The sequence below is a fragment of the Leguminivora glycinivorella genome, chromosome 15, assembly GCF_023078275.1.
Source record: "Leguminivora glycinivorella isolate SPB_JAAS2020 chromosome 15, LegGlyc_1.1, whole genome shotgun sequence".
Taxonomy (NCBI): Eukaryota; Metazoa; Arthropoda; class Insecta; order Lepidoptera; family Tortricidae; genus Leguminivora; species Leguminivora glycinivorella.
Genome location: NC_062985.1, coordinates 7,019,572 through 7,032,495, shown reverse-complemented (window position 1 = coordinate 7,032,495; position 12,924 = coordinate 7,019,572). Strand labels below are relative to the sequence as shown.

At 31.8% G+C, this 12,924-nt stretch overlaps 2 protein-coding genes across 2 annotated transcripts in view; both read left to right on the top strand.

Annotated features, from left to right (window-relative positions):
- LOC125234181 (adipokinetic hormone/corazonin-related peptide receptor variant I-like) overlaps positions 1–12,924 on the top strand; it is a 131,446-nt gene that overhangs the window by 38,207 nt on the left and 80,315 nt on the right. The gene's annotated exons all lie outside the window — the stretch shown is intronic.
- Positions 6,952–9,695, top strand: LOC125233918. The gene is made up of 5 exons (XM_048140090.1): positions 6,952–7,117; positions 7,259–7,431; positions 7,784–7,979; positions 8,069–8,190; positions 9,298–9,695. Exons 3-5 carry the CDS (start codon positions 7,883–7,885, stop codon positions 9,583–9,585), a joined length of 507 nt encoding a protein of 168 aa, XP_047996047.1. The 5' UTR covers positions 6,952–7,117; positions 7,259–7,431; positions 7,784–7,882; the 3' UTR covers positions 9,586–9,695.

The following is a 12,924-nucleotide window of genomic DNA, read 5'->3' as shown; positions in this document are numbered from 1 at the left end:
TTTTTATTATTATTAAAAATAGGCTATCGGCATGCCTTTCTGGGATTTTAAATTATATTTCTAATTAAATATATTAAAAACAAAATTTCACAAAAAGATAGGGGAACAAAAAAGCAAATTATGTCGATACACCTCCTTTCATAGAATGAAAAATTCTCTCGCAAATGCTTAGAATAGCACAAGTTGAGTTCGTATTTCTACTTGCTCTTGTTTCTTTGGATTGCAATGTCTGGCAACGACACTAGTAACTAGAAACATGTCTGCATATTTGCATAGGTAGACGATATACTCTTTTATGCACAACTTGGTAACAGAAAACAATCAAGGAAAAAGTGCAACACAAGCAAAGGCAAAGCAAAGATAAAGGGTTGCCGCTTGAATGTTTACTTATATCAAAGACATATGTAACTCAGTATAGACGGATAAAGTCTAAGAAAAAACGTACCTCAAAGCCCTAGAGAAAAAGGTACGGTGGCCTAGATGGCATTACACCTTTGGGAAACGCTCGGCTAGATGGCGCTAATATTAATATTTGACATTTTAACACATATCAAGCTAACAATATTGTCAAAACTGAGGTTCAAAATTTTTAAGCTTTTGTCGAGAGATGGCAGTCTAGGTATGCACTGTGATTACACATTTTACTTTGACAGTAACTCTCTATAATACTCGGTCCTCTTTGCTTATATCAAAGGAAATCGTCGATTTTGTTGAGCGTTTCGGAAAATTTCAAGAGTAGGTATAAAGTATAAAGTTGAAACACCTGGGACCTGGCAGAATAATCCTCATACCTTATTCCTTATAGACGCTAGTATTAATAGAATCACGAAATAAAAAGGGGTTACTGAGAAATCGTTCAATTAAACATGAATCCAGGAAGAAAAATTGTGACTATCCGTTTCGTAAAATTCAGAAAGGTACCTATACGAAATAATAAAATTATGGTATGACTAAAACTGGAACCAGGGGGCCGATTTTTGAATCTCACGTCGTTCGAATTCAGAAAATTGTCACGGTGAATTGCCTACTATTTTCGGTGACAATTTTCTGAATTCGAACGACGTGAGATTCAAAAATCGGCCCCCAGATATTAATCCATACTAATATTATAAATGGGAAAGTGTGTGTGTCAGTTTGTTTGTACGTCTTTCACGGCAAAACGGAGCGACGAATTGACGTGATTTTTTAAGTGGAGATAGTTGAAGGGTTGGAGAGTGACATAGGATACTTTTTGTCTCTTTCTAAAGCGAGCGAAGCCGCGCGAAAAAGCTAGTACAAAAGTAATTATTTGTTCTTTTTAGCGTTCCGTAGTCCACTAGGAACCCTTATAGTTTGGCCATGTCTGTCTGTCCGTCCGTCCGTTTTGTTAGGGTTCCCCCCTCCTACATGTAAATTGGGGACTGATTTTTTTTTTCATTCCAACCCTAACCTGTGATATATTGTTGCATAGGTATTTAAAAATGAATAGGGGTTTACTGAAATCGTTTTTTGAAAATATTAATATTTTCGGAAATAATCGCTCCTAAAGGAAAAAAATTGTGTCCCCCGCCCCCTCTAAGTTTTGAACCACATGTTTAAAAAATATGAAAAAATCACAAAAGTAGAACTTTATAAAGACGTTCTAGGAAAATTGTTTTGAACTTGATAGGTTCAGCAGTTTTTGAGTAAAATACGGGAAACTACACAGAAAAAAATGGTTTTTTGAAACAAGAACCAGATGTGTTTCACCTAATATTTCTTGATCTCAAATATATATATCTTGAAATAAGATAATCTCACTAACGTTTCAAAAATTTAAAATTCTTCATATTCAAGACCGAAAATCTTGGATGAAAGCAGATATTATTTGAGTCAAAATTTATATCTCAAATCAAAACTAATTTATTTCTCACCTTAAGAATGATTAAGCAGATTTGATTTAAGAATTAATTCTTGTGCCAATATAGAGTCAAACTTAGCTCAAGATTACATTCAAATCTCAAATGAACAACTGAAAAGTGTTCAAGCAAGTAATATGTTACTTGATAGGAGATATTAGTTAGTTCACCCAAGAATTATTGAAATATTCAGCCAAGAATGTAGACATTCTAAAAGCAAGTAATATATTTCTTGGTAAAAGATTTTACTAGTTTCATTCAAGATCTAGTTATATTTACAATCAAGAATTTACAAAATCTTAAAGCAAGTAATATATTTCTTGGTAAAAGATATTACTAGTTTCATTCAAGATCTAGTTAAATTTACAATCAAGAATTTAAAAAATCTTAAAGCAAGTAATATATTTCTCGGTAAAAGATATTACTAGTTTCATTCAAGATTCTGTTAAATTAACAATCAAGAATTAAGACAATCTAAAAGCAAGTAATATATTTCTTGGTAAAAGATATTACTAGTTTCATTCAAGATCCAGTTAAATTTACAATCAAGAATTTAAAAAATCTTAAAGCAAGTAATATATTTCTCGGTAAAAGATATTACTAGTTTCATTCAAGATTCGGTTAAATTAACAATCGAGAATTAAGACAATCTAAAAGCAAGTAATATATTTCTCGGTAGAAGATATTACTAGTTTCATTCAAGATTCAGTTAAATTAATAACCAAGAATTAAGACAATCTAAAAGAAAGTAATATATTTCTCGGTATTAAAAGATATTACTAATTTCATTCAAGATTCAATTAAATTAACAAACAAGAATTTAGACATTCTAAAAGCAAGTAATATATTTCTCGGTAGAAGATATTACTAGTTTTATTCAAGATTCACTTAAATTAACAATCAAGAATTAAGACAATCTCAAAACAAATAATATACTTCTCGGTAAAAGATATTACTAGTTTTATTCAAGATTCAGTTAAATTAACAATCAAGAATTTAGACATTTTAAAAGGAAATAATAAATTTCTCGGTGGAAGATATTACTAGTTCAATCAAGATTCGGCTAAATTAACAATCAAGAATCAGAAATCCTAAAAGCAAGTACCTAATATATTTCTCAGTAGAAGATATTACTAGTTTCACTCAAGATTCAGTTAAATTAACAATGAAGAATGTAATAATATATAATATGACTAAGGACTACAAATACTACTATAGACAACAACACCCACACTACAATATTACTATATAATAGACTATAAATTTGTATGATAAGAAGCAAGCAAAGCATTTGTCACGGGTTTTAGTAATGTTTGCTGGAAAAACAATTAGTAGGTACTGAAAAGTATCGAAGTAGCAGGAATTCCCGGTACGACGCAGGTACCGGAAATTTTAGTCTGGTACTGAAGATTGTACCGGCACCGCAATCTATATACCTAAATATTGGCTTATATGCGTTGTACAAACCATAGCGAGGATTAAATACTTCGTCTGTTTGCATGTAATTGTATTGTATACCTATATATACTTACCTATGTTACGGAAAAAATCGTTTTTGTCTCAAGACAGTCGAAATATTTGAATCTTAAATCAAGACCTTCGAAAGCAAAAGCATTATTGCTCCAAGATATTATTTCTTGCTAGTTCTTGCAACAAAATTTACAAATCTTGTCTCAAGAAGTTGCATTTTTTGCTATGAGCAGTGTTGCTGTATTCATTTTTTACCCGATAATCTTGGAGAATGGTTTAGCGAACAATCTTCACACAATCTACCACGCTTTTGATATGTTTTTGAAATAATTGTAAAGGCATAAAAAAATAAACCGTTTCATAAAACAACAAAGGCATAGAGCTACTTAGCGTGTTGCTACTTAGTTTTGCATAGGTACTTATACATTTCGAAAATTCCTTTAGTGTTTATCAAAATAATGAAATACGCATTATTTTGAAGTTTGATTAAAATCATGCACCAGTTACTTTTAGAAGTTTTTTTTATTATTGTTTAATAGGAGGCAAACGACATGTAAATAAAAAAAAATGTTTATTTCTTAGTATGTATAGACAGTCAAGCAAAAAGTGAGAATAAAAAATGGCGGCAAATTTGAAAACTGTATGGGCGCGGGTTTTTTACTCTCACGATTTGCTTGATCGTCTATAATTTATTGTATTTTTCGCATAATTTAAAACATACAGTTTTAAAAATAACCATACAACGAACAACTGACATTTAGATATAAAAAAGTTAAGCCTTAACGCGTGGCATTTTAAGTGTAGGTATGTACCTACCAAGAAAGACACGTTACAAACCATACAAGTGCAATCACATAGATTACATACTGATTATCTATCATGAAGTTACGTATGTTTACTCATAAAACGTACTATTTCTAAATTAAACGTTTTTGGAATTTGCTTACAGGTAAAAAAATGTCGTTTTTTTATAGAAATGTCGATCATTTGTCGTACCTGCACTTTATTACTTAAGAAGAAAAATATTTTTTTCAATGATCTTTGCCTTCCTTAAAAATAGGCCCCCTCCAGAAGTAACTGGTGCATAATTTTATACTTTTGACAAGTAGGAAAATAAAGCCCAATAGGTTAGAAGGCGGGATCGCCCAAGATTTTCTTGAAATAAGGTACCTATTTTATGGTTGCATATAAAACAAAAACAGATTTTATTATATTTTGCCTCAAATACGCATTATTTTGAAAAATACTACATGACAACTTTTATTTCTTACATAATTTGCCGTCGGGTAGCATTTTTAAAAATAGTTTATCCAAAAAACACCGAATGTTCCCCGTTTCGATCCACTGTGCGACGTATCGCGCCGTGCAATAACATTAAGACGGAAAGAGACTAAACTTCGGGCCTCTTTCCCATGTGACAGCTTGGCAAAAAAGAGTAGAAATTGAACTATTTTTTTTTTATCATGGCTACACTTACTGTTTTCATAGAAAAGAGACGTCAAAGTGATTCAATAGTTGCCATATGCAAGACGTTTTACATAGACAGTGGCGCCCCTATTATTTTCTACTCTTTTTTGCCAGACTGTATATAGACGGTCAAGCAAATCGTGAGAACAAAATTCAAATTTTCTATGGGACGACAATGTATGAGCACATTATTCAAATTTGCCGCCATTTTTTACTCATGCTTTGCTTAACCATCTATAGTTACATTATCTAGGTTGGACTTGTGATTACTGATGTATTTATTGGGTAAAAAAAAACTGGTACTGGCAACATTCTTAAGTTGTCATCCAACAAACCAAGCTAACGGTCGAATGTGATCTGCTCGTGTACTGTTTTTCTTTTCGCACGTTTTTTTGCGTCGTTGTCATTGCTGTGAAAGTGTTATGGTGGTAAAATTAACTTGGTAATCGCAATCGCAAGTATACCTACTAAAATAATGGAAGAAGACACAGAAAACAAATTGGTATCCTGGGATGTGCCGTCAGTAGTCGTCGAGAACTTCAAAAGTAAGTTGTGTATTTTCTAGAATATCGCTGGCAGATCAAAAGGTATGGCAGATAAAATAGTTTCTCTTACCTTTAAAGCGTAAAGTAAGCATTTTTGTTTTACCAAGATACATGTTAAATGTTAGGTTAAACAAAATTACCTAAGTACATCATTTACATTTTTACTCATTTGCTAGATATATTTGTATGTTACTAAACTATTAAGAACTTAAGTATTATCTTATCAAAACGAGACAATGGGCATTTTGACACGTGGATGTAAATAAAACAAGTTATATTAATACTCGAAGTCCCATTTTGTTCAAATAATGTGTGAAAATCGTGAAATTTTAAATCGAAATAACGAAAGCTTCTTAATCATTTATTTTGCAACTGCCATACATCTCCGGGGTCGATCAAGATGTTCATTTGTCTTCTGAAGTTTTTAAATTTCAAATATATTTTGTCACCATGTCGCAGTGGAAAACTTTGATTCAGTCTGTCTCCGACCGCAAGACTTAATGATATTGTGGTTTTGTGCTATTTTTAGTTATTACAGATATTTATTCGTTTTTGATCCACATATTTCGTTCATTTCCCATTTCAATATACATAGGAGAGTTCCGCGATAGCTATCAAATATGCTTCAATATAAGATATTCATCATTGATATCCAATTATTTAAGTTATTTTTTTTACAGAAAATGATATAAGCAAGGAACAGTTCAAATATTTGGTTTTAAATGATACTTGAAAGAGCTTTGCAAACACATTGGGCACCGAATTAAACTAAAAAGTAAACTACAAGATTACTTAGACTCAGTTACTGATACTGAAACGGCATATTTCTTCAATGAAGATTTAATGGTTATTAAAGCGAAAACAAACTGTATAGAAGTGATGCAAGTTGATCAAGATCAGTCAGTTATTCTGACAGACATTACTTTGGATTTGGATTCCTACTTAAGTGTACCAAGTAGGCTTTCACTGCCATAATTTGAATTGAAGAGTATCCGCCAATGTACTCCACAAGTAAATAGTGTTCTAAATTATTATCAAAAATACAAACAATTGAACTCGCAAAAAAGAAGCATCATTGTTGATGTTTTGGTGAAATATCACTACACATTTATTGTTAACAAGTAAGTACTTAGCTAATGGATTATAGGAGACCAGACAGCAGTAGTTTCAGGCTTGGTACAGTCACCTGCAATAATGTCTTACACAACGAAGGCCTCAAAAATATCTTACACACTCTTACAATGTCTCATAAGGTATTAGTGGCAGATATTTTTGCAGCCTTTATTGCGTAAGATATTATTACAGGTTACAGGTGACTGTACTTGCATGTCAATCCAGATGGATTGACGACTAGTGCGAGTTAGATATTCTTTCACAAGGGAGCAAAATTATGCATTTACGTCAAGGGTAGTTGTGATGGTTTTCTGTCTGGTTTCTATAATAAAATTAGTATAATATACTTAAATATGAATGAAGATTATTCAAAATATTTTTTCCTCAGCAACATCAAACCTGAAGAATTCAATTTGCTAGCTGCAAAAATTGTTTCACTTTTCCCAACTGAAAGTATATATACCTACTATATAAAAGCTGTGCCAACATGCAAATCTGCTTCAAGAAAATATGTGCCCGCTAAAGGCAAATTAGTGGACAAGGTTCGAAATCTCCTGTACATATCAGGAGAAAAGTGCAGGGGCTTAAACCCACTTGCTCTAATAGGGATTCGGATACAGATGTAGTCTGTGGAAAATAATCAAGGTAAAATCCATACTTATATTTGTACCTACTAATAATATAAATGCAAAAGTAACTCTGTCTGTCTGTTGTCTTTTTTCCTTTTTATTTTCACAAAGTAGGTATACCGAAGTTTCGATAAATTTTTTATTTGTTTTATTTCAGGGACTGCTTCAAATGACCACGCTATTTGGCTGAAATATAACAATGAGCTATGGGACCAAGTTTGTGAAAGGTGGAATAACACCTTTGAATTAAGACACAAACAAAAATTTGAAACTGTACATGATTTTCTTGAAACCTGGGCCATTTGAAAAGACAGCAAAGTAGATACTCTGGTAAGACATTCCTCAAAATAACTAGCTACCTCAATTCTATTTATATATGTATACAATTTATATTACAGATAAATTCCATACATATATAAATAGAATTGATTTTAGCATAAGATTTTTATTACTGGCCATGTTATACTAAAATGAATTCTGTGACCTATGAACAAAGCTTATTTCATAGGTCACAGAATTCATTACACCAAAAATGATTTTGGTGTAACGTGGCCAGTTACTACACTAAATACATTAAAAATAAACGCCATATTTCCTTTAGAACACTTCTCTTAATCAAAGCGTCTTATATTTATTTTAGTAGCTATACTTGCGATCGCAATCACCAATTTATTTTTCACAGCAATGACAACGACGCCAAAAAACGAGCGAAAAGAAAAAGAGCACACAAGCAGATCACATTCAGCCATTAGCATTTAGTTTGTTGGATGACAACTTGAAAATGTTCAAATTCAAATGGGATTCAAGTTCAACCCAGGACCTTGTACTTCATAGGCAGAGTCACTACCCACGAAGAAAGATACAGAGGCCGTTAAAACGTAATTAATTACAATGCATTCATAATTGATCATTTTATGAAAATATGTGTGAGTCTAATGTCTCATATCATTTTTTTTTGCAATTTCAGACAAAATAATTCCGGTGCGGATTTACCTGCTATATTTTTTAATACCACCCAAAGGCCGAAAATCTAGGAAAGTCAAGTTCTCAACCACTGAATCAATCCAGGGCTTATTAGTTCAGATAGATGTAAGTATTCTATGCATCCAATCCAAATTTAAGGGTTTTATTCTATTTATTTTATTATTAATATACATTTATATTATTAACTATAAAAGTTGTGTAACTGTTCAGTTAATGTTTTACTATTTTACTCTTCGAGTCAAGCGAGTTCAATATATTTCATTTTGGTAAATATGTTCCCAGAACATAATAAAGTAGTATTCCATTTAATATTTCCCACTCATTTTTTATGAAAATCATTACTAGTGAGTGTGCACGGGACAACGTCCCACTTTGTCGATTGCTATAAAGCCGCTTTGTCAGTTTATTCATATAAAGATACAAGTAAATCTTGCCTTAATGGTAACCGACAAAGTGGGACGTTTTACTAAACACACTCTACGTGTGTAAACTGTAAGGCATGCAAAGTTGCCATAGAGCCACCATAATGAAGTCATATTTTACTTACCATGTTTTGGTATTTGTTACTTCTTTATTTAATTACAATAATTAAGGGAAAAATTAAAAACTTTTCACCACACCAACTGGTAAAGGCTTACTTTGCTATTCAAAAACAGATAGCAAAATTGCATTTTATCCACTAGAGTGCCAAATAATTTCAAACAAAATTTAACTTGATATCTTTAATTTTAGCTTCCTGGTGGAAATTACCTAAATATATATGACTATTTTGAATCATAATTATTGAATAAATTGATAGTTTTGATTTAGTTTGATGTTTTATAGTCAGTGTTTTCTTCGTGTTGGTGTGGTGAACATTTTTGTGTTTCACTCGGCGGCAAAGTTTGTTTAACCTTCGTCCCTTGAAACCCTCGCAACGCACAAGATTCCACTTTTCGAACCACTCGCTACGCTCGCGAGTGGTTCAATATTGGAATCTTTCGGTTGCTCAGGTTTCAATATTGGCACGTGCGGTTAAACAACAACTTTGCCCCCTTGTAAAACAACTAACTATTGTGTACCTTAAAATTCCATTTTCTATATGACTAAGTCTCTGCTGTACATATTTTAATGAAGAAAAAAGAACTTCTATTTTTGTAGTGGAGCCTCTGCTGAGCAGTGGGATATTCCTGGGAACTATGGCATTACTTTTAAATTATGTTTTTAATGCAGGACGCCGGAGATATCGACAGCGTAATCGCAGCCCAGAAAGCTAAGGCTGCAGCCCGGAAGGATACCGTGCAACCCTTCGTGCTCATACAAAGACCGCTACAAAACTTCGCCCAGATATACATCGTTATTCATGATATCAAATACCACGTGCATTCAGCTGCAAAGGCGTTCGACTTATTGTTTAAGATTTACCACGTTTTCCACGCCAAGTATCCCCAAGTGTGTGAGCACCTCCACGTAATTATTCAAAAAAAGTGTATCAAATCCATACGGCGTATGATACAGTAGGTACCACCGTATATAGTTGACGTTTTAAACTTAGATGTGTAAAATTTGGTCTTTGTATTTTTATTAATAGTATAGGATCCGTACTAAGCTCGATCTTCACCAACGTGTTAACCAGATGATGGCTGATTTTTAACCGACTTAGGAGGAGGTTCTCAATTCGACTGAATGTTTTTTTTTTTTTTTTTATGTATGTTATTCGATATCTCCGAGAATCGTGGACCGATTTTCAAAATTTTTTTTTGATCGAACCGGTATAACCCCGAGATGGTCCCATTGGCACCAAGTCAGGGTATCACTAGGAACCACTAAAAATCAACAAATAAATAAACTTTTTAACAAAAAATAAAACCGCCTTCAAAAATAAGCGCGTTACAAAACACGGAGAAACTAAAAAGCCAAAAATAATAAACCTTTCAATTCAGATTTCTTATCGTATTGCAATAAGCTAAACATCCAAATTATAAACAAATCAATTATTTTTGGAGTCGGTACCAGCCTGTGTATGGTTGGGTGGGGCAAACAGGCAATAGCAAGGCGACGAACAGGTCTGGTACCGACTACAAAAATAATTGATTTGTTTATAATTTGGATGTTTAGCTTATTGCAATACGATAAGAAATCTGAATTGAAAGGTTTATTATTTTTGGCTTTTTAGTTTCTCCGTGTTTTGTAACGCGCTTATCATCTGGTTAACACGTCGATGAAGATCGAGCTTAGTACGGATCTTAGACTATAAAGTTCTTGAAATGTAAAAATATACTAAGCTACAGAAATTTTATCTATGACATTTGGTCTTATGTACCTACCTAAGTATTTGCACCATCTATTTACAATTGACGTGATTTGTTCTAAGTTTGACTTGTAGAGAATCTTGGTACTTTTAAAAAGTACATTTTACATTTGGAACTTATTCATAAAATAAAAACTACCATTATTTTTATGTGTAAGTGAGTATCTTCAATTACAAATAGAGTAAGAGATTATGTTTTCTTTAAATCATTTACTATTAGCAAACATTGTAGACGTACTCCAACAATTACGTAATTCCAAGTCAGAATATTCCTTTTTATCTACTAGGTGATTCAATTCTTTTGCAGCGTCCTTTCTTAGTGACGGGTTGTATAATTGATTTTATTAGAAACATATTTAATAATATCATTATTATTTTGATCTACATATCAATTGGTGTTCAAAATATTGCAATTAGTGAAAATAAAATAAAAATATTTCAAGATTGTAAACGTTTAAAATAAAATAATGAACCATGACATGTAGCTCATACATTTATGTACCTATATGCTTATAAGTCAAAATGTTTTCCGTTCTAAATTCAATTTTAATACTGTATAGTGATACTGATAGGTTCTGAATTTGTAATTACTTTCTATAGCTGGTGCATAAAATAAATGAGAAACTTACATTTCACTTTTATTCCATTATTTCCGAATAGGTATAAATGTGTTTCAAAACTAATTTGGCTTGTATAAATTAGACTGGAATACTGTCAAAACACATTCATACTTAAAACGGCACAAGTCTTTTTGTAAAAAGTTAAAGCTTGAGTTGATTAGCACTTCTGTGGGTTAAGATAATTCTTCTTGTAACATGTTCATTCTAGTTGTAAAATAGAACGTATTCTAATTACATACTTACATTAAGCTTTTCTTTTAAGTTTGTATTTCTGGTTCTTGTTGTAAAGGGACACGCACTCCATCAAAATTTAAAGCTCTTCTTTAAAAGTGGAAATTTGTGTATTTATCCTAGTTACAAAATATACCATTTTATTATTGTTTTATTAAGGTAGGTAATTTAATCAAGTCATAATTGTCGCAAAGTCTATAGTGATGAAATGACCATATTATAAAGGTAGGCAAACAAAACTAAAGATCTTAAATAGGTAAAAAAATACATCATAAGTATTTCATTTGAGACATTACATGATAAGAATAAAACAAAAATAAAATGGTAAATTTTGTAAACGCGCCAAATACACAAACGTCGGTATGAAAAGTGTTGTAGCTCATGTTGTGCCGTTCTCGAGAATGTTCTCCGTTTTGTATAGGAAACGTTCTCGCTCAAAGCCCATAGTAAACGGAGAACATTCTCGAGAACGGCACACCTTATAGTCGTGATTAAGAAGAGATTTACCTAATTTGAATGGAATACGTTCCATTTTACGACAAGAATGACACTTTTTATAAGAAGAATTAAACACTCTTAAAAGAAGAGCTTCACTTCATTTGATTGGAATACGTTCCATTTTACGACAAGAATGACACTTTTTATAAGAAGAATTAAACACTCTTAAAAGAAGAGCTTTACTTCATTTGATTGGAATACGTTCCATTTTACGACAAGAATGACACTTTTTATAAGAAGAATTAAACACTCTTAAAAGAAGAGCTTCACTTCATTTGATTGGAATACGTTCCATTTTACGACAAGAATGACACTTTTTATAAGAAGAATTAAACACTCTTAAAAGAAGAGCTTTACTTCATTTGATTGGAATACGTTCCATTTTACGAGAAGAATGACACTTTTTATAAGAAGAATTAAACAGCGCTTCACTTCATTTGATTGGAATACGTTCCATTTTACGACAAGAATGACACTTTTTATAAGAAGAATTAAACACTCTTAAAAGAAGAGCTTTACTTCATTTGATTCGAATACGTTCCATTTTACAACAAGAAAGGAACTATTTTGCAAGAACAATTAATGCTTTTGAGTAAATTATCTCGGTTACTTAGAACAAGATATTTTCGTTCTTGGGTCAAACAATTTAGCTTTTAAAAAAATAGCCTTACATCATTTGACCGGAATATGGGCCATTTGACAACAAGAACAAAACGCTCTTGAGTAAATTAATCAGCTATTTAGATCAAGATATTTTCGTTCTTGGGTCAAACAATTTAGCTTTTAAAAAAAGAGCCTTACATCATTTGAAGAGAATGATGTACGGCTCTTTTTAAAAGCTAAATTGTTTGACCCAAGAACGAAAATATCTTGTTTTAAATATTTTCGTTCTTGGGTTAAACAATTTAGCTTTTGAAAAAAGAGCCTTACATCATTTGAAGAGAATATGTGCTATTTTACAATAAGAACTAACGCTTTTGAGCCAATTTTTAATACTATTATAAACAAAATACATTCAATCTTCGTTAAAGAGCCTTTCAATGTTAAAATAAGAAAAGGAATAATTATGTCAAAATGCTTTCTCTCTTGAAACAACAGTTATTAGCTTTTAGTGGAAGAGATATTTAAAATGTTGATACAAAAAAGTAGTTCTTGGTCTAAGAACTATAATGCGAAACATTTTATATCTCAATCTAAGTA